The 25,908-nt window shown below is 44.7% G+C and overlaps 1 protein-coding gene across 1 annotated transcript in view; it reads left to right on the plus strand.

The window, feature by feature from the left end:
• Window positions 1–25,908, plus strand: part of LOC146813679 (solute carrier family 22 member 7-like) — a 316,070-nt gene that overhangs the window by 61,567 nt on the left and 228,595 nt on the right. Inside the window, exon 4 of the mRNA XM_085610174.1 lies at window positions 22,297–22,451. Within this exon, the coding sequence (XP_085466300.1) occupies window positions 22,297–22,451 (155 nt within the window). The remainder of the gene's footprint in view (window positions 1–22,296; window positions 22,452–25,908) is intronic.

Below are 25,908 nucleotides of genomic sequence, written 5' to 3' on the forward strand. Positions count from 1 at the left end.
GTCTGAGATGGGATGCCCCATCATGATGAACCACAGGACGGTCCTCCACCACTTCTCAATATCGCAGAGGGGTACCTCCCGAGGCACCCTCTCTTCGGTTGATCTCAGGCTCATTCTCATTAGGTGACCTGTGGTCTGAACTCTGAACATTAACCTCAGATAGCTGCCCACTGGTGGATCTCATCATTGTTATTCTCCACAGGAAAACTGACCGTCATTATTCCAGGTATAGGCTCCTGGTATGTGCCATTTACTACATTCCTAATGATAGTATTGTCATCTCTTCAAGCTGCTATCCTTATCACTTATGTAACACTGCCCCTCCATGGACCAACCTCAAAGGGAAGGTGGAATTTGCTTCCCGGATCTCAATCCTTGACAAGCACAAGATCCCACACATGCAGGAGTTTCATCCAGGCTCTCCTCCTCATAGATGTTTTGTCATTGTGTAGATTACGCTAGCACAACACCTTTGTAACATCGTTACTAGATGCTGATAACTCCGAATGGTGAGGAGTTGTGTCATCCACAGGCCTATTGATGCAGAGAGCACTGGGACTCACTTTTGTCATGGCTTGCAGTGTGAGTCACCATACTCGTAGAAATGATTACAGGGCTCATTCTCTGATCAAGTTCTCAGCTAGCACTATCCATATTACCTTCTTGAGAGTTCTCATGCTCGGCTTCTCTATTAGCTTGGGGCCATCAAGGAGTGATACGCCGATGAGTGATACCCCTGGACTGCAGGTACTCTGCAAATTCCCGGCTTGAGAATGGGGGCGCGTTTTCTGTATGGACTCTTTCAGTAACCCATGGGTTGTCAAAACCTTCTCAAAATGGACCACTGTTGGACTTGGTGTCATCATTTCTACCTCAAGATACTTAGGAAAGTGATCGATAACTGCCAGTATGTTTCTGCCATCTGCCAGACTCACAAAATCAGCATTGACTTGGTGCCACGGCCTTGGAGGAATGCCTTCCATGATGATAGGTGCTGGTGGGCCTGGGGATCCAGCAGCCTGACACAGCAGACACAATTCCACTGTGTGTTCAATGAGTTCATCCAGCCCCGGGAACCGGAGCTTACATCTGAGTCTGGACTTAGTTTTGGACAATTCTGTTATAATCTGTACCTGTGTTCCTTTTTCCTCCCCCCCCCTCCTTTCCCTCGCCAGTGGATCAGCCCAACCTTAGAATGTTGGGGCTGAAGCTCGATATAGAATGTTGGCGATAGCGTCAGTGAGAGGCTGTAGGATCCGTTGATTAAACGCCTGTTCTATCTTCCGTGCGTTCTGGCAGTTATTTACAACATTTATCTGGCGACGAGTGACTTACCGTGCTGGGGACGGTCCGGATCCTTCCCCCAGTGCCTTTCTGCCTCTCATCTGACTTTTCCTGGCGTTGATGTCTTCGTGTGCAATTCGTGGATGTAGCCATTCCTGATGAGGATTTCCACGTAACTCCCGCTGATCCCTGGCTGCTGATCGACGCAAGGAGTTCTCGGCTGGTTCAGGTTGGAACTCTCGCCCTGTGCTTTGTCCAATGTGTAAAGAAGACTCCGTGCCGGTGAGTCTGTGACCGATAGTTGCTTGGCATTGCTGGTGGTGGTCTGCTAGCGCTCTACTCTGCTCCCGGACATATCGAGCTGGTGCTGCCGCTTATCCTGTGATGTCGGTGGCCGCGTGAGTTGCGCAGAGGCTTGCTGCTTTGAAGGGGATCCTCTGGGATCAACTAGCGTGAACTCTTTTCATTATACTTTTCCTGCTGGTTGCATCCGGTCAGCTTTCTACGACGTTCGTTTCTCCTCACGAGTGGTGTGCTGCTTTTCGTAGTATTTCTGCCTGCTGGTCTGCATCCTGTCAGCACTCCACGACGTTGTTTCCTCTCAAGAGTGTGTTCCCGCCCCTTCCTCTGACTGAACTTCTCCGAGACCGCTCTGTACCGAGACACGTTTTCCCTGGAACTGCTCCACCTGCTGGGGACTAATATATGGCACTCTAATTTTGTTCTTTTCAGTTTCCAGCCTGTTCGTAATTTCGCTGACAGGCTCAGCTCATTAAGTTCTGTGCATATAGTTCTACACCCCTCCTGGTTCAGTTTCAGGCACTTTGGGTTACTTTACAATAAGCATTGTGATACTTTGCCATTTATCCCCCGGAGATTCCTCATTTTTGGTTGTTTCTCGCTCTTCATTTTCCTTTTTCATTCATTTTTTTCTGTTCTCTTCTCTATTTTCCCCTTTTCCATTTTCTTCAACATGTCCGCATTTGCAATGTCCCAACCCCCGCCCTTTCTTGATGACAGTGGGGATCCTGTTATTCCTTGGAAAAAATGGGTAAACCTGTTTGAATCTTACCTCATTGCCATCGGGGGGGATAGGTTTTCTGCAGTGCGTAAACAACATGTACTACTGCATAATCTGGGGAAGCAAGGGAGGGACATTTTTGATGACCTGCCTGATTCTATTGTTGAAAATGCCAATGTGGGGGCTGGGGGCGAGGGGGATGTCCAACATGATGTGTATCAGCTAACGTTATTGAAACTGGAAGCTCAATTTGGTGACAAAATTAATATTGTGTTAGAACGCCACAAATTTTTTTTGCGCATTCAGGGAAAAAATGAAAAAGTGATAAATTACATTGCCGTTCTAAGAGGTTTAGCTTCCACATGTGAGTTTGGTATGTTAACTGAGTCACTAATCAGAGATCAGCTAGTAAGGTGTACCTGTAACAAGAAGATCCAAGAAAGACTCCTTGCAGAAGCCCCTGATTTAAAACATGCTATTGATATTGCTAAGAGCATAGAGCATACTGCGTATTGTATGAATGAAATGAAGGAAGCCGTAGAGGGAAAACAAATGGTGGACAACAGTGTACACAAAATCTCCACTAAAGACCACAAATACAAACCTTCACCTTCCAGTCCGGAAGTTACTGCATCAGGGAACAAACCTAAGTGTTACAGATGCGGAAATCCCAACCATCTAGCCAACAGTGTAAGCTGTCCTGCAAGGGGTGTTGTATGCAGCAAATGCAAGAAAAGGGGACATTTCTCTAAAGTATGCCATAATGCAAAAAACAGCGTCACCCACATGATAGGTGGGGATCTGGATCCACAACCCCCTAGTGAGGATATAGTATTCCAAGTATCAAACTTTAATGAATGCAACAGCAATACTTACCCCATGTGTGATATATTTTTGGACAATGTTAAGTATGAGGTCTACGCAGATTCCTGTTCCCCATATACACTCGTGAATGAAGCTACGTTTCTTGCCAATTCGGGGACAAGGGTGTATAATCTCTTACCTCCAGATGTTAAACCAGGGGGTTATAATCAAGATCCTATACCACTGGTTGGAATGCTACTCATGAACATTAACTTTAAGGATAGATCGACCGTGGGAAAAGTCTACATCACAAGGAATGGTTCCAACCTACTAGGGTGGAAACACCAAAAGGAGTTAGGAATCAAACTAGACCCCAACGCACCGGAGCCAGTATACCTGATCGACAGGGCCAGTATTGGGATGGAGATCTGCAATCATTTCCCAGAGGTATTTACAGACAAACTCGGACTCCTAAAAGGCTTCCTTCACAAAATCAAACTTAAAACCAATGCCAGACCTACCATCCACAAACCAAGGTCTATTCCACTGTTGACGAGGGAACCGCTCAAGAAGGAGTTGGACAGATTGGAAGAGTGCAAGGTCATAGAGAGGATTGAGAGCTCTGAGTGGTTGGCACCCATAGTCGTAGCAGCCAAAGGTGGAAACAAGGGGATCCGTTTATGTGTTGACCTTAGGGATTTGAACTCTAACATTTGGGTGGACCGACACCCCCTCCCCAACATTAATGAAATGCTGTCTGCCATCCACGGTGCTAAAGTCTTCACTGTCCTAGACCTATCCTCGGCTTACCACCAAGTCGCTCTCCACCCGGATTCCAAGCCCCTCACGTCTTTTATAACCCCACTTGGGGCTTATCAGTTTTCAAGATTACCTTTCGGCCTGGCATCCGCAGCGGCTGTGTTTCAACGCGTCATGCAACATATACTGCAAGGTCTAGGAAAGGTTCTCTGTTTCCAGGATGACATCCTGATTCACGGTTCATCAGCTGAAGAACACAATAAGACTCTGGAAGCAGTGTTGACCAGACTTAGTAAAGCAGGTTTCACCACTCAGAAAGACAAATGTAAAATCGGGGTGGAATCTGTTGTCTATCTCGGTCACACCATATCAAGTGAGGGGGTCAAACCAAAATCCAGTCTGGTGGACTCCGTTAAACTAGCTCCTGCACCCACCAACAAGGATGAACTCAAATCGTTCCTGGGGCTGACGGAATACATGTCCAAATTCGTCAAAAACTTTGCGGATCAGGTGTGTCCCCTCAGAGAGTTGTTAAAGAAGGGGTCGGAATTTGCTTGGAAACAAGAGCACCAGTCAGCTTTCCAACTCGTCAAGGAGGCCATTGTTAATGCACCTATCTTAAGCGCTTTCGACCCCAATGCAAAAACCATCCTTACTACTGACGCCAGCGCAAAGGGCTTGGGAGCCTCACTTATGCAGAAGATGGAGGGTCAAGAAACAGTGATTGCCTTCGCTTCGAGAACTTTGAAAGATGCCGAGCTGAACTACTCGACGATAGAAAAAGAAGCTTTGGCGTGCTACTGGGCAATAAACCACTTTAAGTATTTCTTGTGGGGCATCCCGTTTGTGCTGAGAACGGACCACAAACCGTTAATACCATTATTCTCCACTAAACGCCTGGAAAATACCACACCACGTATTTCTAAATGGGTGCTGAGTCTGCAAGGGTTCAACTACACCATGATTCATGTCCCAGGAAGTGAGAATTGGGTAGCGGACTGTCTTTCCAGACTACCAATGGCGGATGAGAACCCGATGCACAACCCACCGGAGGAGACGATTCTTTTGGTTGAAATTCCGGCCATCAATCGTGAGGAGTGGGAGAAATCCATAAGTGATGATGGGGATTTAGCAACATTAAGGAATGTGATTCGCAGTGGTTGGCCTGTTAACAAGCAGGAGGTGCCAGAGTCCATTCGCCATTTTTGGCCTGTGCAAGACGAATTATCCATCGTTGAGAACCAAATTTGTAGAGGAAGTAAGATCATTCCTCCGAAAAACATGTACGAAAGGATAATACAGATTGCCCATGAGGGCCACCCGGGAAGGAACATGACGAAAAGCAAAATCAGGCAACACTATTGGTTTCCCGGGATGGAATCGCGTGTCGAGGAACAAGTAAAGAATTGTGCAGCCTGCGGCTCCTGCGACAAAACCAAAGTTGTCCGTAAGTCACCGCTATTCCCGGTAGAGGTCCCCACCGTACCTTGGGAAAAGCTGGGATTGGACATAATTGGTCCCTTAAACCTACTAAACCAATCTAATAGATTCATGTTTGTTCTTATAGACTACCACTCCCATTGGATTGTAACAAGAATGGTATCTTCCATCACCACCGCGTCGCTTTTGAACTTCTTGAGAGACACCTTTTCTAAGGAAGGTATTCCAGGGGTTATAATAACGGACAATGGTGTTCAATTCGCTTCAGAGGAAATGAAGCAGTTTATGTCCACGCTGTCCATCACACATCTCAAATCCCCACTGTATTGTCCCAAAGCCAATGGTCTGGTGGAAAGGGCAAACAGGATGATAAAGGACACCATCCAGCTCGCATTGAACTCCCAGGTTCCGGTGGAAGACGCCATAAGGAAAATGCTGTGGTCATATCATACATCGCCCAATGCTGTCTCTGGGGTGTCACCATTTGTTTCTCTCAAAGGCAGAAACCCGGGTTCCAAACTTACTCCTAACTGGCTAAATGGTGGAACTCCCGTGTGGGTGGACAGAGATGCTGTGTCGGAGAGAACTAAAAAACATCAACAAGAGTACAAGCTCAGGTACGACAGTCGTTGGGGAGCCTCAGGAAAAGAGCTGAGAGAAGGCCAGTGGGTGGTTGTTAAGAGGCCGTCCCTGTCCAAATCCAAGATATCCTCATTTTCCAAACCACTAAGGATAACTAGAGTCAACAACAATTCAGTAGTGCTGGAAGATGGTGGCATGTGGAGTATGGACAATATAGCTAGCTGTCCTAGCACTACTGGTTCCAAGCCTATTTACGAGTATGATCGAAGTCTTGAAACACCCAGTGGTGGTGAACCCAAGGTGGCTAGAGTACGTAAACCCCCAAGTTGGCAATCCGACTACAAAATGGGATCCTGATCTCGCCATCCTGCCTCCCATTCCCTTTCTCATGTTTAGAGATTGCCTAGCTTTGGGAAGTGGGGGGTTAAGTGGGGCACTTCTCTATCCAACCGCAGTTTTAGAGTATAGTGTACTCATTTGTACTTTTGTTCTGCAGACAAATGTAATGTATGTTGTTAAACTCCATCTGCCCGTAGACTTTGGGGTAACGCTATCTGTGGACCTAACCGTTTTATATTTTTTCTCTGCTCCGCAGGGAGATGTGTTATAATCTGTACCTGTGTTCCTTTTTCCTCCCCCCCCCCTCCTTTCCCTCGCCAGTGGATCAGCCCAACCTTAGAATGTTGGGGCTGAAGCTCGATATAGAATGTTGGCGATAGCGTCAGTGAGAGGCTGTAGGATCCGTTGATTAAACGCCTGTGCGTTCTGGCAGTTATTTACAACATTTACTTGATGGGCTGCATGGGCCAGGTCAACAACATACTGTGCCGAACGCCCAGGTATTACCAACCCGGGCCCTCTCAGTAGACATCCTTCAGGTGTGGCAGCTAGCTCATGCCGTACATGGTAGAGTGTGAGTAGTGTCTGTCTTGCCTCAGTAGTCCAATGGGATAACAATTGTGTCATTGCTCTCCAGTTTCCCATGTTTACTACAAACAAAGCCAGCTGAAGACACTAATTCAGTTTAGTGGCTTCCACAATGTCCTTTAGCGAGATAGGTAAAGGTTGTGACCTTTCAACCACCAATCCTATTTACTCCTCTACTTCCTCCACCCTGACTCTTCTTGGATGGTTGCTGGCTACGCATGCCGTGAGAGATAATCTACAGGATTCTGAGTCCCCGGCCGGTACTCCACAGAAAACCGGTGCTCCTGCAGTTGGAGAATATTCTTCTCAATTTTCAGGGATTTGGCTTGAAGGAGGAGCCCAAATGGATTGCGATGGCCTCCTCCTCACTGTCTGAGTACCGTCACTCCATGTCCGTTAACAAGCATAAGCTATGGGAACCCTGTTGGACATGGCCCTCCTTAGGGATTATCCCCAAACATTTTGTTTTTTTTCCCTCCTGGATTTTGCTGAATCTCTTTTTGTGGCCTTAGGACTCTGGGCCCTTTCCCACTGTTATGCAGTGTGAAAGCGTACACATGCTAGGACCAGGTGCTTACTTGATTGGTTTAGGTGTTGTACCTGTGAGTGCCCTGTAAAAAAGGTACGCCACATACCCAGGACAGGTACTGCATAGGCTAATAGTGGGATGCAGCACTGATTATGCCACCCACCTGAATAGTCCTTTAAACATGTATCAAGCCTACCATTGCAGACCGGTGGGTGCACAGTTGCGCTTCTGCTCAGGTTGGCATTTCTAACTGATTAACCAACCCTGAGTGGGGCTTCCACTACCACTAGAGCACCCCTGGTGTAAGCCCTGAGCATCTATGCCCAGGTAGTGGAGAAACCCCATGTAGGTTTTCCCTACCTAGGAGGTCGGCTCTTCCCATGGGTCAACACAGAGGTTTGCTGATTCTCTTTTAGTGGCCTTAGGGTTCTGGGCTCTTTCCCACTGTAGATTCAGTGTGAAAGTGAGTGCACCCGTCCTACACATGTTAGGAAGTGGTGCTTACCTGATGTTTATAAACATGCCACAAGCCGGCCATTGCAGGACTGTATGTGCGCAAGTGCACTTATGATGTTTTTAATCAAGTCTCCAGCCTGCCTTTGCAGACTTGTGTCTGAGCACTTGTTCTCATGATGTTTATAAACATGTCTCAAGCCTGCCATTGCAGGCCTGTGTGTTCACTTGCAGGTTGGTCATTCTAAACCTCTGGCCACTCCTGAGGGGACCTTTCACCACCAATCATGCACCCTAGGGTAATTCTTGAGGGGTGAAGCAAGTGGGAGGTGAAAGGCAGGGCAGGTACACATGTGAGTTCCTGCGTAGGTAAAGAAGAATACCCATGTGTGTTTTCTCCACCTATGAGGTTTTCTCTACATGCAGTAACAAGGGGGAATGGTTGACATTACTTAAAGCTGCAATAGTGGTTTACAATGGGGCAGCCTCATAACGTTTCCTATCATTGGATTCACAATGATAAACCCTCTCCGGTAGTAAAGGTGGATTTGTTATTAATAGCTTAGCAAAGCCACCTCTTGAATGTGGGCATTTCTCTGCTCTAAAACTCTTTGTGTGTCTTTTAGCTTTACTCCAGTCCACACTGAAGGCTGGGGTAGCACATCTGTGCATTACCCAACAACAGCTAGAAGCATTGAACATGCAACTCTAATGACAGACCTCTGCCATTTGAGAGTCTGGCTGGATAGATTGGAGGGAGAGGTTTTGACACTTGAGAGGCCACATCATGGCCCCACTAAAGATTAAGATCTGCATTCCACAGCATCATGGCAAACCGGACTGAAATTTAGGGGAGACATCTATGGTTCAAAGTGAAACCCTTCTGAACCACCCCCAATTTCAAAGGCACACTATCAGAGAAACACTTGTGGGGATGTAGGGCCAGACCTGCTGAGCTGCGTGGTTCACACTGCCAGAGGTATCTGATACGTACAAGTAGGAGTACTGCCATTGGAAAGGACGGTGGTCCCTTCCTGAATAGTGGCTGCCCTGGGCTGGCTGCCTGCTGCTGTGTGGCACCCCGAAGTGGGCTCTCCAAGGGCATGTTGGTTTACCCCCTGTTCTCTTGTGGAGGTCTCATCGACATCAAAGACCTCTCGCGAAGGATCAACAAAAATAAGCATCTTGTTGGTTGTGAGTGGATCCACTGGTAGCGGGACACCTCATGGCCCGCTTCGTTGATCGTGCTACATCTCTCATGCAACACACCAACTGCATGCTAAATGAGTTCTGTCTCTGATTCACAAATTGACACCCTTGAAGGGGGGGCGTACCCATGCTAGTTCCTCATTCTACCTCGTGTGGCACTGTTACATTTGTATCTGTGTGTCCGACCGGAATATTCTGGTGCTATCCGAATCAACGTGCACCAGGCGCTGTCCCTCATTTCCAGGGAGGTATGGAATTTGCAACTCTCCTATGTGTGTGACTGGAATTGTCTGGTGCGACCTGAATCAATGTGCACCAGGCTTTGTGCCTCATTTACAGGGAGAGAGGGAATTTGCAACTCTTCATTGTGTGTAACCAGAACTTTGTGGTGCGACTCGGATCAACTCGCACCAGACGTTATGCCTCATTTCCAGGGTGGTACTGAGTTTGTGACTTTTCATTGTATGTGACAGGAACTGTCTGGTATGACTCGTATCAATGTGCATCAGACATTGTGCTTTATTTCCAGGGAGGTACAGAGGAGCCGATTTGTGTGCCATTATGCCTGTATTGCCTCGGTGCTACATTGATCAATGTGTGTCTGGCAGGGTGCCTCATTCGTCTAAGAGGCTCCCTTGCTTCATCACCCATTCATCGATTGTTTCCTTTGTGCCATCAGTGCGGCGGATCAACTGCCCTCTCCTCACCCAGCCCTTGCCTGGTAGTATTGCCCAGATTTGGCCTGGGTGGTGAGATTACTTGACTGGGCTGAGGAACGCTTCCGAGAGTTATTGTAAGCGGGTCAAGGGACTGTGTGACCCCCCTTGTGCTTCACAGAACTGGGCTGGTGCCGAAAGGCAATTGTTGAACCCTTTGATTGAATGACTATTGCCCTCAGCCCGCTTCTGCTCTGCATACTGTGGGTGAGCTTCCTAAGTCGTGGCCAAACCCCCATTTGTCAACTGCCCCCTAATTAGCCCTGCTACCTACTCCCACCTTCTTTCCTGGAACCCTGAATAAGTGTGACTCTGGACGCAATGGGCCTAATATCAGAGAGAGGGTTATTTATCTCCAACCCATGGCCATAGTGTAGTTGGGGTTAGCTGAAAGGTGGAGGAGGGCTTGGGCCAATAGGTCTGCTTGTATATTATCAACTGACCTGTCGGATATCAGTTGCATTGCATTTAGGTGCTTTGTGTGTGTGTGCAAGTGCGCTCCATACGGCCCTGTCTGACATCCATGGCACTGTGTATCGGTGCTGAGTGAGTGTGCAGGAGTGACTGCATGGGGACTGCCTGTTATTTATTACACTGCACGGCGATGTTGCATTACACGTTGATTCCATGCCAAAAGAATACTACACTTGACATTGGTTTTTACCCATGCGGCCTTGGCCCATGGTGTTGTTTAAAAGTGGTGTAATTTTCTGTGTGTACACATTTCTGATATTGTTGAGCACCCTCTAACTGTGTAGTATTGAATTGTAATAATTGCCAGGATTGGCCCGTTCTTACAACGCTTTACACTGCATAAGGGGGATGTATGTCGTTACAACGCACACTTTTACAACGCATGCACTTACAACGCATTTTTTACAACGCAACATCCACTACAACGCATTCTATTACATCGCAGGACACTACGACGCATTTTTAAAAACTACCTTTACAACGCATTCCATTACATCGCATACTACCTTTACAACGCATACCATTACAACGCATATTATTATATTGCATTTAAGGTAAGTATTGGATAGTATAGGGGTAAAAATTACTATTCTTACTCCAGGGGGTGCAACAGTAGGGTAAGTGTTGGATAGTATAGGGGTAAAAATTACTATTCTTACTCCAGGGGGTGCAACAGTAGGGTAAGTGTTGGATAGTATAGGGGTAAAAATTACTATTCTAACTCCAGGGGGTGCAACAGTAGGGTAAGTGTTGGATAGTATAGGGGTAAAAATTACTATTCTAACTACAGGGGGTGCAACAGTAGGGTAAGTGTTGGATAGTATAGGGGTAAAAATTACTATTCTAACTCCAGGGGGTGCAACAGTAGGGTAAGTGTTGGATAGTATAGGGGTAAAAATTACTATTCTAACTCCAGGGGGTGCAACAGTAGGGTAAGTGTTGGATAGTATGGGGGTAAAAAGTACTATTCTAACTCCAGGGGGTGCAACAGTAGGGTAAGTGTTGGATAGTGTAGGGGTTTTAATGTAATATTATGCGTTGTAATGGTATGCGTTGTAAAGGTAGTATGCGATGTAATGGAATGCGTTGTAAAGGTAGTTTTTAAAAATGCGTTGTAGTGTCATGCGATGTAATGGAATGCGTTGTAGTGGATGTTGCGTTGTAAAAATTGCGTTGTAAGTGTAGTGCGTTGTAAAAGTTGCGTTGTAAAGGTTGTTCCCCCATAAGGGTGCTGGGGGGTAAAGGAGGCTCTTTCCCAATTGTGCATACTGATGATGTCATTTTAACACAGTTGGGCAAGTACTGCTAGTAATATTTCCAAATGTGATCTATGCCCAGAAATACAAGTTTTTCATGTTGTGTTGATTAGTGTGTGTGTTGAATACAAACTTTATTTACGTCCCCCACGTGTGAAGTCTCTTTTGTGACACTCAGAGTATTTAGTGTGTGAGAGTGCTGTGCCAATGCTTTACACATTGCCTCTGTAATAAGCCTGAGCGCTCGGTGTCAAGCCACCTAAAGGTGAGCGCAGGTTATACAGTGAGTGTACTCATTCATTCATTCACTATTTATTTCCTATAACATCAGGTCACACAACGAGGCTATGAAATTCTTGGTACGATTAGGTGACCCCCTGACTTGTTATAGTGTGGCCTTGTTCATTATGAAAGCAATAAGAGGAAAAGTATTGATTTGTTATGGTTTTAAATACAATTAGTTTTATGAATGATCATTTTATGTGTAATAATTATGAATTACCTCAATGATGTATAAGTATGAACGTTATGGTCAATACATATGTATAAGTTGTAATGTTTTTTATAATATGATTGTATTGGTTTTATTTTATAATGACTGTTGTTTTATGGCTATCTTTAGATAGTCGAATAAAGACTAATGAATGAATGAGTGTACTCACCCTCCCCCGATGGGAGAGGTAGGTTCTGCCTGGCTAGGGCACCACCTCAGCCAACCCGAAAGTGCCTGCTCCAACATACACACTCACAATTTTCCAGTTTAAGAGACAAAACAGCCCCCAGGCCAAATAGTTTAGATTCTTTTCATGATTTAAAATAGGCCACCGTAGTGTGTATTCCGAGAGGGCCCTCTTGGTTGCCTGGAACACATCCTCTTGGGGATAGACCCCATGCCCATTACCATACGGCATTCGTCTTTGTCAATTCTTGGAAGGGGCCAGGGAGGGCATTTAGAGTTTGTAAGAAATGCCTGCAAAATGTCACCCTTCAAAGAAAACTGCACACATTGGCTGATTGGATGTCTTGTGGCCTGACCCTATTTTCTGAGAGATGGTAACCATAGAAACTGATTTCTCTTTGGAGGAATGCACATTTCTCACATTTATAAGTTAGCCTGTTCTCCAGCAGCCAGTGGAAAGTCGCCTTGAGCCATTATGCATGTTTTTCTAGAGTGGGAGCGACAAGACATCATCACTGATATTGACACCCGGAACTCCCGGCCTGATTGCCATGTTGGGCAGATATATACCTATGAAAATTCTCTCTTCTCTGGGTTGCTAGCCACCAGTATAGGGGCCCCTCCACTTTCTCAATGATATCTGCTTCCTCAAGTTTCTGTAGTTTTTCTCCCACCTTGAATCGTAGATGAAAGGCCTCCCCCAGTGAAGCAGGGCAACAGGCTGGATTGGCTCATCATTGTGGATGTGTATTAATTGATCCTTGAGGCATCCAGTGCTGTCAATCAGAGGTTCAAAGTCGTCCAGCCTGGTGCAGTGCACACTGTATGCAAATGATGCTAGCTGGAGGTCTTCAGCGGTCTGGCGTCTGAGTAACACCCCAGTGCCTCCCTTTGCGACATACACCTTAACTCAGGTTGTCCATGTCCCATGAGTCATGTCCGTTGCGAATGCTAGCGGGAGAGGTGATGCCGAGCCAAATGAGTAGACTAGTGTGGACATTGGATGAACAGTAGGTTGTTGAGGGAGAGTCTGCAATGCAGCCAGTGTCTGAATGTTAATAGAGGCTCCAGTGTCGATTAACGCTGAAACTTGGTGGCCAGCAAGGAAAACGATGCATCTCGTCATCGTGGGTCTGCTATGACATTCCTCACATTTCATAGTATGTATCACATGCACCGCGCCTTCCAGCTTGTCATCGTTCATGTCCCCATCTTCTTCCTGTGTGGCCGGGACATCCATGGCGTTTACAGATTTGGGTTTCTTTCCCCTCTGGGATGGTGTAGATTGACATACCTCTGCATAGTGGTTGAGCTTGTTGAAAGTAGAACATCTTTTCGCTTCTGTGGGCGATCGCCTTGATGAGGGTATTTGCCACCTCACCATTGACAGAACCTGAGATTCGATGCAAATTTGTGATGAATCTTCTTTTTTTCAGGGACAGCTTTAGCTATGGGGTTGAATGGTTCCATGGTTCCGGTCACTGGAGCACAGTCTCCATGTGTCCAGCATGTGTTTTTCTGAGTTATTTAGACCAGCCCAGTGTTAGGATGTTTGCAATTGTCATTCTGGGAACGTGGAGGATATGCTCCCTTGGTTATACAGAAGAGCAGCCCTGAATAAACTGGGCTCTGATCTCATCATCAATGTCCAGCAGCATGCATGTGCTGGCCAGGTCCTTCAACCGGGTGCTGAAGGTATCTACCGATTCCTCCGGTTGTTGCCGGGCTTGGCGTAGGTGAAACCATTTGTAGTCAGGATTAGCGAGCGGTTCAAAATGTGCAATGAAGGCTGGCTTTAAAATGTTGTATGTGAATAGAGAGCCAGCCTCAATAACTGCATTTGCAATCAGCGACCGCTAAATGCAAGAGCATGGGGAGCTTTCTGCCATTGTCCAATCCCACTGCTGCATAATAAGTTTCCAAACGCTCCACTCACGCCTTCCATTTGGCAACCTGCAAGGACGGGGAGCTGTCCGCATTAAACAGTTCAAGAGCCAGGATGGAGACCCTGGGGCCCCTCATGATCAGCACCGACCATGCTTGGTATTTGTGACAACTGTGAGAGGGGGCAAGCAAACAACATGGAAGATGGAACGCCAACAGCAGAGTTTCCGAGGCCACCACAAAATAGGGTAGAGCAGGCAGTTACCAGGAAGGCTAATTCCAGGCCAGGTGCCATATCTGAGACTGATGGCACCAACAGACACAGTCCTAAAGATGGGCAGGTACAGGGCTGCTTCATAATTAACAGATGGGAGCATCATCCGATGGTGAAGATGGGCAGAGATGAAGCACAGTGCAGGTGAGCCCCACAAGTGCCAGGAAGCCAGGCGTGGCCTCAGCAGAATAAGACAGGACAGTCCACGGGGCACGTGACACACTACCACTGCATAGCCCCTCAAGCGTCAGGGAGCCAGTGTGGGCCAGTGTAGATGGCAGGGAAACGTGCAGCATTAGATGTGAAGGATGGGCACGAGGCGCAGTGCAGCAGGCACAGCAGGCGATGGCCACAGGGACATGGCCAGGCATCTCACAGTGCGCTCACCGGGAACGCAGAGCAGAGTGGCAGAATAAGTTTCAACCACATTGACGAGCAGGTAGTTCCTGCACAGCAGGCCGATCAGAAGCAAACAGGTAGGCTCAGCACACAAAGTAGGACTGACAGGCAGCAATCAGGAGTCTGAGACCCAGCTGGGCATTTGGGAATACAAGCGGCCACAGCGACACTTCGCAACCAACAGTAGTCTCCTCACCAATTGTTGTGTTGTAGTACGGGGACAGGGTGGCCTCTGAACTTGTGAGGCCTTTGTTATGTTATGTTAAAAGGATTTGTAGAGCACATAGCTGCCCAAGGGCTCCCCCATGCTAAATGAGTGAGTTGCAAAGAAAAGAGAGAGTAGGTATATTTAATGCTCCTGCTGAAAAATCCATGTCGTCAACTTTTCAGCTTCCAAAAATTGTATTTCACGCGGCAGTGTTTTCCAAAGCTTAGGTGCCAGAGATGTGAAGGATCTGCCTCCCCATCTTGCTCTTTTGATTCTTGTAGTTCTGAGGAGACGTTCTTGATGAGATCTTAGAAATCTGTTGGGGACATATGGCACTATCATGTCTCTGATTTTACGGGGACCTCTATTATTTATTGCTTTGTAGGTCAAGCAAAGTGCCTTAAATGTAATCCTGGCCTCAATCGGTAACCAGTGGAGCAATTTCAAATGCTCCCCTACTGCTTCATGGACAGGAGCCTTACATAGAAACCTAGCTGCAGCGTTCTGCATGACTTTAAGTTGTTTGATAACATAGTTTGGGCCCCTAAGTAAAGAGAATTACAGTAATCGAGACGGGAGGTCACCAGCGCAATAATTACTGTATTCCGTAAGTGTTTTGGAATCATCTCCATTACCTTTCGGAGCATTCTAGTAGTCCGTAGCATGAGCCGGCCAATTCTTTAGCTTGTACTTCCATTGTGAGTTCATTGTCCATCCAGACTCCGAGGTTCTTGATGGAAGGATTTGGAACTGGCGAGTTCCCCATACAGCTTGGCCAGCTGAGCAAAGGCATGGAGATCAATTTGCTTCCAAAAATAATCAGCTCTGTCTTGGCCCCATTCAATTTTAAGCAACTGCTCGTCATCCACTCCGCCATCTTTTCAAACATGGCACCAGTTGCTCAGAGTCCAAGTTAGTTCCAGTATCAAATGAGACCCCCAACTGCGTATCATCTGCATACGAGACAATAGATATACCAAACTTCTGGACAATGTCAGTCAGCGGTCGCATATAGACATTAAAGATTTTAGGCTGAGGCATCTTGTCAGAAAAGTAGCTGTTTTCCATGACTTGGAATGATCTGTCCTTGAGAAAGGATAACAGCCAATCCAAGGCTTTGTTCTGAGTCTCTTGTTCTGAGTCTCTTTAGCAGAATGATATGATCCATGGTATCAAATGCCGTGCTGAGATCCTGGAGCGGTATTGCTGCTGAGCTACCTTGATCGAGGGTGCTTTTTAGTTCTTCTGAGTCTGCCAATTGGGCAGATCCACTGCTATGCTGTGCACGAAAGCCCATCTGCCTGGGGTGGAGACAATGGTTGTTTCCCAAGAAATCAGACAACACCCCATTAACGTGTTTCTCCACATGCTTTCCTACAAAATGTAGAAGTGAAATGGGCCGATAATTGATGGGTTGACATGTGTCTAGATGTGTTTTTTCAGTAGTGGTCTGATAATTGCATGTTTCCATATTTTGGGACTTCACCTGCCACTAATGAGTGATTCAGCATTTCAACTATCGAAGGGAGCATCGCCTCCATGGCTTTATGTAGAGCATGTGAGGTGCTGGATCTAGAGGAGATCCACATTTGATCTTGCTCATTGGAGTTCGTACTATATTTTCATTAATGGGTAGGAAGTGGGTAGGACAGGAGGGGTAGGAGCTGACAAAAGGTCTGTTTCATAGCTTGTTGTTGTCCCAGTCCCTCCATGAAGAGACTCATATATATCTGTGACTCTTTTGTGGAAAAAGATAGATAACTCGTTACATTTTGTCTTAAAGGAATGAGAAGTAGGGTTTTCCTGGTTTAAGGTTGTCAAGGATTTCACCACTTTAAATAGTTCCCTGGAGGAATTTTCCACCTGATTTATCTTTTCTTCAAAGAAATTCACCTGGGCTTCTTTAATGTTATTGCGATAAAGCCTGATGGCTGATATATAACTGGCTTTTAAATATGGATCCTAATCCTTCCTCCAATTTCTCTTCTACAGATCTTTCTTAGGGAAACCAGGTGAGCATTGAACCAGGGTGCTTTTTTGATGTTCATTTTTGACTTAGGTACAGTTTTCGGGATAACCTTGTCCTATGACTGGGTAATCCAGCTTTCCCAGTTAGCGTGAGCCTCATCTAAATTTTCCTTTGAGTTTGGAGTAGAGGTTTCCAAAATTTACGACCAAGCTTCCAGATTGAGTTTTGACCAATTCCACATCGGATTGATGGTAATAGTCTGGTTTATTTTTTGGACTCCTAAGTTAGTCCGTGTAAAAGGAATGAAGTGATGATCTCACCAAAGCACCAGTAATGGGACGAGTACTAACATTTCATTGGAGATCAGAGGATCCAGAATGTGTCCTTTAACATGAGTAGCAGCGTTTAAAAGTCGGGTTAATTGCATCCCCTCTAGCTCCTTCAACAGTTTTTTGACATGAGGGAGATTCCGTTTATCCTAGTGAATGTTTACATTTCTCTATATAGTTTTATATGTTTTTCTTACTACTGGACAGGCCAGGGTATCTATCAAGCTATCCATAAAGTGGACCCTGGGGGTCTATATATTAATAGTCCTGAGAAGGAGTATGTTGGAGAAAATGAGATGGCACATTAAAGACTTTCCCAGTCTACAATTGGGAGGAGGTCCGTATTGCATTTATATTCATCCTTCATCCTACCTTTCCTATACGGTCATGTCTATGTATATGGAACCATGGGGGGAGGGCCGCTAGGATGTCCCGAGTAGAGCTATTGTTAAGCCAGCTTTCTGTAATAAACAGAACATCTAAGTTAAAGGATCTCCAGGGCCCCAAAATAATTTACTCTGGACACTGTTGTATTGTCATGGACCACGACGTCCGGGTTGCGCCTCCTTTTATTTGTTCCCCTGCTCTTGTGATCTCTGCACCTACCATCAGGTCACTGCTTGGGGAAAACATAGAACACCCCCTCCCTCCTCAACATGTTGGGACTACCCAACTCCCATCATAGCAGTGGCCACTGGAGTATGGACTGGTGCAATATAGGAGCATGCATGCTGTAATGTTTACAATCAAAATACCTCTGAAAAGACAGGCCCTCCCTCTCATTAAAAGTTACAAGCATGTTTGTGATTTACATCCTCCCTCACATGGCAATAAGTGCCTGTATCCATATATTTTTATGGGAGGATAGATGGGGTCAGCTCTTAAGTCAGTGCTGGGTGCAGTCATATAGTTTAGGTCTGTTCTGGTTGGTGCTGCACTATCTTTGTTTTCATTGAATTGTGTCTCTTATTTATTGGCTAATGCTACAGAGATTGTCTACTAAATTCAATGTTGTTGTTACATTCCTTGCCTTTGTTCAATGTTGTGGCTAAGCTGTTTAGTGAACGTGGTGGTTTACTCCTTCAGAGCCCCCAGAAGCAAATCCCCAGGCTGTTTGCTTCCACTGCTCAACCTATTCTGATTAGAAGGCTCCTTGGTATCTGTTATCAACAAAACATTTGTGGAACATAAATCAACTTACAGCGAGCTTTAGACCTGCCCATTGCTTAAGAAAGGGTTTTCTTGTCACTCTAAATTGCTAGATTTTTGTTTGTTGGCTTTAATTCCTCTTCCTGTGTCCAGAGCACTTTATTACTCTTTTGGTTGGATGTCTTGTCTCCTTGCACTGCTTACATTGAGGAAACTACTTTTTTTCTTCTTTTGCTCGCACTCCATGAGAGTGCATGTGTTTTCTTGATCTCTTACTTGTGTACGGATTCCCCTGTAAATACCTGCCCTGTATCTGGTCTGTGTTGTTCCCTCCTCCCTCATTCTAGCTTGTCCATTGCTTTCACCAACTCAACATTTAAACAAAATCCTTTATCCCCCTCCGCCTCAAGTTCCCCTTTTGCTCCCCTGCCTGCTCCTTGTTTCTCCCACTCTACACTGTCTTCTCCACCTGCTTCTCCAGCCGTTCCCATCCCCACTCTTGTTGGGAATCTGAAAAAAAGGAAAATACATGTTTTGAGGGGTGGGCAACAACCTTTTAGTGCTTGGCTGCTCTGTTTTATAAAGTCCCTGTCATGCATGGTCATATTAATTGTTTTTTTCTTACCACTCCAATAATACACAAAATGCCCTCCACATCATGCTATACGCGGACGTGTGTGTGATGACACATGCACCCACATATGTTGTCTGAAGCCAACACACACGTGTATGTACACATCATCGCTTATTTTTCATTATCTTTTTTTCTTTTAACAAAGCTGCTCGAGAATGACAAAAAACATTGGCAAAGCCAATAGGTTTCAAGAAGCAATCATTCAGCTCACAGACCATGTTACTGGTTGACAGGAATGAGAGATTGCTGCTTGGATGGATGAAACAGACTTTGCAGTCACTCACTTTTGTTATTGTTTTAAATAGGATTTTTTCTGGGAAGTGAGAACCAATTTCTTATTAGGAAAACCATGTGAGTGGAGTAGGACCAATCAGAGGTCACATCTGTGCTCTGGGTAATTTAATATCACGTAAAGCTTTTAAAAAGCGATCATGTGTTTCTAAAAGTCATCTTGAACAACATACGAGACTATCTCATCATGAACCCCACCCACTAGTGCAACGCCCGGCACAGGAGGGGGAAAGGGCGTGGCACTGAAGGGGTTAATAGGACACCAGAAACATAACAGACAGTTCTTCTATAGTCAAGTTATATTAACCATTTACTAAGATTTGTACACAAAATATTTTACACACATTAATAGCTACCAAGTTTTCAGTTTGTTTACAAATGACAATTCCAGATTTTTTGTGTACCTGTGTGTGACATTTCTACATGTGTGACACTTGGAGTGTCCCTTTTTACCAGCAAAACAAAGTAGGAATGTCAGAAAATTGCCCATTTTCTTTTGCTATGTAATGGTCTTAAAACAGCTGTAACCCCCCTGTATCCCTCCTAAAGGGTTTGCAGCACCTGACAGTTACATCTCGGCATTCTGACTTCACTTCCCCATCCCTCCCCACTCCACACTGAATGATGGGGGACAGACACAGGAGGCCACCTTTTTTTGTAAAAGATATCATGCTTCTGCTCCAGCGTGGGGATTTGGGCCCTCTCTTTTCCTAAAGAAGTCCCAGCCTAGTGTGCTTTCAAAGCCACAAGCAACGCCTAGTTTTACTCTCAAAGACCCTACTAAATCACTGTCATGGGCCCAATTAAAGACCACCTTCCAACAATACTTTGTTTAGCAAGACACAGTCATTATTCTTTCTTCTTTGATGTATGTTTTGAAAACACACCAATAACTCTTTCTCCTTTAATCCACGTATCTCAAGAGGATCTTGAACTCATGCCTTCGTTCCACACAGACAGTAAGCCTCCCCCTTGACTCCCTTCCTCATCTGTTTTGCACCATGGACCCTTCTTTCCAATCATGAGGTCATCATACCAGGCACCTGGAGGGGGGTGAAAACACTCCATCCAAGGAAACATTCACATTGAAAGTTAGACTTTGCAAGACCCCAATGCTCAAGGCCTTTGGTCAAGTTAACACATTCAAGACTTCAATACATGTTATAATAACTAAATGAATGCTGAGACACGAACAGGCACAATCTAACAGTAAATGTACTTCTCATGTATACATATTCCATTATGTAGCAAAAAACAAACATGTTCTTATAAATGCAGATAAACTATAACTCGTTATTACTGGAAACAGAGCATTAGCAAACACTTACATGAATACATTTTGTGATTACAAAGCACATGCACTTCGTATGTGGCTTTAAATGCACTTTTCTCCTATGGCTTACATTATATTTCACGAATACATAAGGTCATGAAATAGATATGTGGCCTAATCAATAATGATGAGAGTCTGTCCAGTTTTATGCTGCTCCACTTCTTTTAAACTCTGGTGGAAACAGAAAAGAAAAGCAATTACAATCATTTCAACATAGTGTGCCCTTGCACTTTGATTATCTGGATTATTGTGTTCAGTGCTCCATTTGATCTTCACCTCCTGTACTCTTAAAGAAGTACATGCCTCGCTTCAAGTTTACAGGGGACGCGTGTTGTGCTACCTTCCTGTAAGGGATATCAGCAAGAGCAAAGATTGATCAAAACAGTATATTTTCTCTACAATGTTTCCCGTTCGACATACTTAGTTTGTCTATTTCCACAGGACATTCATACAACTCATAACAAAGCTCGCAATATTATAAAAATAAATGCATTATTAAAGTGATTTGTTTGAGCATTGCTTTTTAAAAACACATTGACATTGAGAGAGTAAATTGAAGAGCGCGTTCCTCCCCTGTATGGCATCTCATGATTGCCTCAGGGGATAGTTACACTGTGTTCTGTTCCAGGGGTTTAGCAGGGGCGGGTGGGGGTGAAGCGGGGGGAGGGCTGCCTGGAGCTCTAGTACCAGAGAGTTTTTCTTAGAAATGGTTGTTGTTGACCAGGTTAGGGCCTTCAACATTTGCAGTCTAGAAGCAAGAGTCACACACTGGATAACACTGCTGTTGGACAAGGCTGCTAAGCTCTACTTGAGGCCTCTATGCTGCTGGTACTCACTGCTGGTGTCTCACCGGCCCTAGGCAGGCAGACACTCTCTGGAGGGGCTCAGTGCACGTTTGGTGCAAGGCCATGAACTGTCCTCTGGCAGAGTGGAGTTAGGTGGTTGTGTCTTGCTGGGGCTGGTGAGGTTGGCCGGACTTGAAGGACACAGTAAACTCTCCTGCCTCGATGTCCGTGAACGCGACCTCCTCCATGGTCGTATGTGGACAGGGCGAACTGGAAAAACAAAGCTGCCACCTGCCACTTCTGTGTCTGACTCTGGGGGCCAATCGCACACTGTGTGGTCACAGTGGCACAGGTGCCTTGGCAGAAATCAATAAGTAAGGTGCTGTCCCCACATCTATGTGAGGGCTCTGTCTGATTGTTAATGTTGATAGAAGACCACTCACAGAGCCCAGCTGATTGAAGGTGATTCCCAGGCCCCTGTGATGCCTAATTGGAGAGTTTATGATGTGTTAAGTGATTAATAATAGTAATAAAAGTAAAGGAGACAGTGAGATACCAGTGTATTGTGAAACAGAGCACGCTCTCTAAGCAGTACAGCACGCTCACTGTCAGCGCACTCACTGCTTAAATGCAGCTCTTTCAACAGTGTGTTGTGGGGTGGTTCCTTGTTGATAAGGGCACCAGCACTAAAATGTGTTTCTCTAACCCCTGATGATTGGTATTCGGCAGGGCTGCACAATAGTAGCAAGATGTGCATGCATCGTCCCTACAAAAAGTTGGAAAACTGCTTCTAAATAGGGATTGTTTATTGTGGGACTTTTTCTGGTCTGAGAGGTCTCCTGTGAATGTATCAGATGCCCATCAGAGCCAGCTGAGTGTAAGCCATGCTTTCATTTGTTTTCTCTCAGGTACGGCCGGCGCACGACTCTCCTGGTGTGCTCTGTGCTCACACTTGTGTTCGCGATGGCCGCCGCAGCATCTGTCAATTATCCCATGTTTGCCGTCTTCCGGGCTCTTTCTGGGATGTCAATTTCTGCAGTTCCCATCGTCTCAACGGCATTATGTGAGTAAGGCTTTGACTGGCAGGAGAGTCTTTTCATCATTTACATGTAATTGCATTACTCCGACTCAGCCCACCTTGTCCCAAGGTTGCAAATCAAACTATTGAGTAGAAAATATCGTGGGGCCAAACTTCTGAGGTCTAAATATCAAGGACCAATATATCAAAAAGGTAAGTGCATATACTTATAAATAGATTCACTACGGGCAACTCCAATTCTACATTCCTGGCAGATATATATATATATATATCACTTAAAAAACCATAGGTTTCACACATGTTATAGTTAGGTGGACATTTCACTCGTAAAAAAACAATGAAATTACCCCGTTATAGTTAGTTGAGATAACTATAACTCGCGCGCCCGCAATCCAGTGCTCATGACGTCACATATTACATCACTCATGACATGGTCAGTGGCATCACTCATGACATCACTGATGACATCATCCTTGTGATAGAGTGGCGGTCGCGCGAGTTATAGTTATCTCAACTAACTATAACGGGGGAATTTCATTGGTTTTTTACGGTTAAAATGACCTCCTAACTATAACATGTGTGAAACCTATGGTTTTTTAAGTGAATTTGCAAGGTCTTTTAAATGCTAATTCCTAACTATAACATGTGTGAAACCTATGGTTTTTTAAGTGAATTTGCAAGGTTTTTTAAATGCTAATTCCTAACTATAACATGTGTGAAACCTATGGTTTTTTATGTGAATTTGTACGTTTTTTTAAATGCTAAGTTATGTATGTATGTATTATTATTATTATTTTTTTAATGTTTTTCACCTAGCGCACCGTGCGCGCACCGTGCGCGCACCCCGCGATTTAAAAAAAAACGAAAATTATGTTTTTTCACCCTTCGGGGTCCTTTAGGGACCCCCTGACAAAGGCTAGGGGGTCAGGAACTCTCTACCCTGCCCCCTTTTCACGTTCGCCACCTCTCTTTTTCACTCTCGCACCCAAAACAAACAAAATGGCGGCCGACACTTCCTGATTTCGACCGATTCGCCCGTTGACTGACATGTAACCACCAATCAGAATTACGCTTGCGCACGTTAGGGTGCGCGCACAGTGCGCGCACGGTGCGCGGCCATAGATATTTATGTGCTTTAACTGCAATTTTCTCAGGAACTACTGAACAGATTGACACCATATATGCAAAAGGCACTTCCCTGACCTGAGGACTACCTCTCTGCCAAATTTCAAGTAATTCTATTCAGCCGTTCGGGCTATACCTTCGACTAAAGGTCCTATGGGAAAATGCATGGGGAAAACGCGTTTTGGGACCCCCTTTTTTCTCGGCCCCCGCTTGACGAATCACCCTGAGACTTTCAGGGTAGGAGCTGAGTGGAGCGCCCCATTAGTTTTGAAAATTTCGCGAGGATTCGTCAACCGGCGCTAAAGTTATTCAAAATAGAATTTTCAGATTTCCTATGGAAACACGGTCCTAACTATAACTATCTACTGGCGACCGCCAGTAGATAATATATATATACACTCACACCAGGACCATCGTCCGCTAGCAGCGTCGTATACGCTGACTCAGCTGCCAAGGAACCACAGAATCCAGGCAGATTATTAATTTATTGCTGTTTTCCTCTGATGACTCGTTTCGGGCACCACTTGCTCTTGTTCACATACACGGAGAACAAAAAACGCCATATTTTTATGTGATGCAACACCCACGTGACAGAACAACATGAACAGACATAGAAGATATAATTATCTCCACATATCTCAAAACATACATAGTCTTTTTTTTGTTGTGTCCATCAGTACTGATAATTTACATCCTCATGTTTTCTTTAGTCCAGGAATTGGAAGTAGGTTCAGATTGATTTCATTCGCCGTTTCAATACAGATTTTCCATCAATAATTCCAATTTCATCTACAATGTCAAGGGGTATAAGTATGATATAAATACATAAAAAATATATAAATATATATATATATATATAATAAGAACAATTTACTCAATTTATTATATTGTATTATGTGCAAAATACTGCCATTATGTTATATGCTACCCCTGAATCTCTATATAAATACTAACAAACAAAATGAAAATTGATGGTCAGGAAAACATTCCTTCTAAATTGAGAATAACTTACTGTATTTTCCTAAGATGACATATAATACCTGCTTAAATATATCTATATATATATATTACCTACTGGCGGTCGCCAGTAGGAAGTTATAGTTAGGACCTATTTTCCATAGGAAATCCGCAACATTCTATTCCCAATAATTTTGGCGCCGATTGACGAATCTTCGCGAAATTTTCAAAACTTTTGGCCAGCTCTGGTCCGCTCCTATCCTGAAAGTCTCGGGATGATTTGTGTAGCGGGGGCTGAGAAAAAAGGGGATCCCAAAACGTGTTTTCCCCATGCAATTTCCCATATGGCCTTTAGCCGCAGCTACAGCCCGAAGTGCTGAACGGAATTACACCAAATTTGGCAGAAAGATAGTCCTCAGTTCAGACTCGTGCCTTTTGCTTAAATGGTGTAAATCCGTTCAGCAGTTCCTGAGAAAATCAAAAGTAAAATCACATATATATCTGGGCGGACCCTAACCACACATCTCATCGTGAGATCTGATTGGCTGTTAGCACTTCATCCAAGAAGTGTTGGCAGCCATCTTGGGACCAATATACATGATAGCATCTCATTAAAAAGCATTGCAGTTAATAGAAGGTTTTAAGACTTTAGTTACATCATAAATCATTTGTTGATGGTACCATACTCATTTTAGGAATTGTGGTATGTTCTAAGGTGATTTTACCATTTGAAAAAGCCTTCTGCTGGGATATCATGAATCATGTTTGAGAGAAAACTATTTTCTCATGCTTTTCCCTCAGAGGTTTGGAAGGTGATTTATAAGCTAAACTGAGAGCATATTTTCTGTAAATTCACATTATCTTTCTCAGTCATGTCAGAATGAAGTCTGACATTCTCAGTAAAACATGTATATCCAACAAGGGCAGAGACTCTCAGTTGATTCCTTTGTGTTCTACTGCAGCTTCCCAGAGTGTTCCAAAGAACAACTAGAGCGCTAACAGTCCTACTTATGATAAACGTATGGCACACCTGAAGCCATCTTGATTGGAATAAAGTGGTAACTCTTAAAACATATAATTTAAAAAGGAACAAAATGAGGGGGTTCATTTTGCCATAGAAAGTATGATTAGTGCTGCAGAAAGAAAAATAAGGGCACATTTTGAGTGACTTCTCAAATCCTCTTCTATTTCATTAAACAATTCTGACATGCAGACTGAAACATGCACTTTCAACTAGAGTGCTAACATTCTGAATTTATGGCAAATGTGTGACACATCTGAATGCCTTCTTGGTGGAATCAAATTAAAAAACTGAAAGTATTCCTACTGAGGAGACTGTAGTAAATGAGGAAATTAGGAAACTTCATAACAAATAAGTCTCCCAAGATGGCCACCAGAG

Source organism: Triturus cristatus, chromosome 6 (genome assembly GCF_964204655.1).
Source record: "Triturus cristatus chromosome 6, aTriCri1.1, whole genome shotgun sequence".
Classification (NCBI taxonomy): Eukaryota; Metazoa; Chordata; class Amphibia; order Caudata; family Salamandridae; genus Triturus; species Triturus cristatus.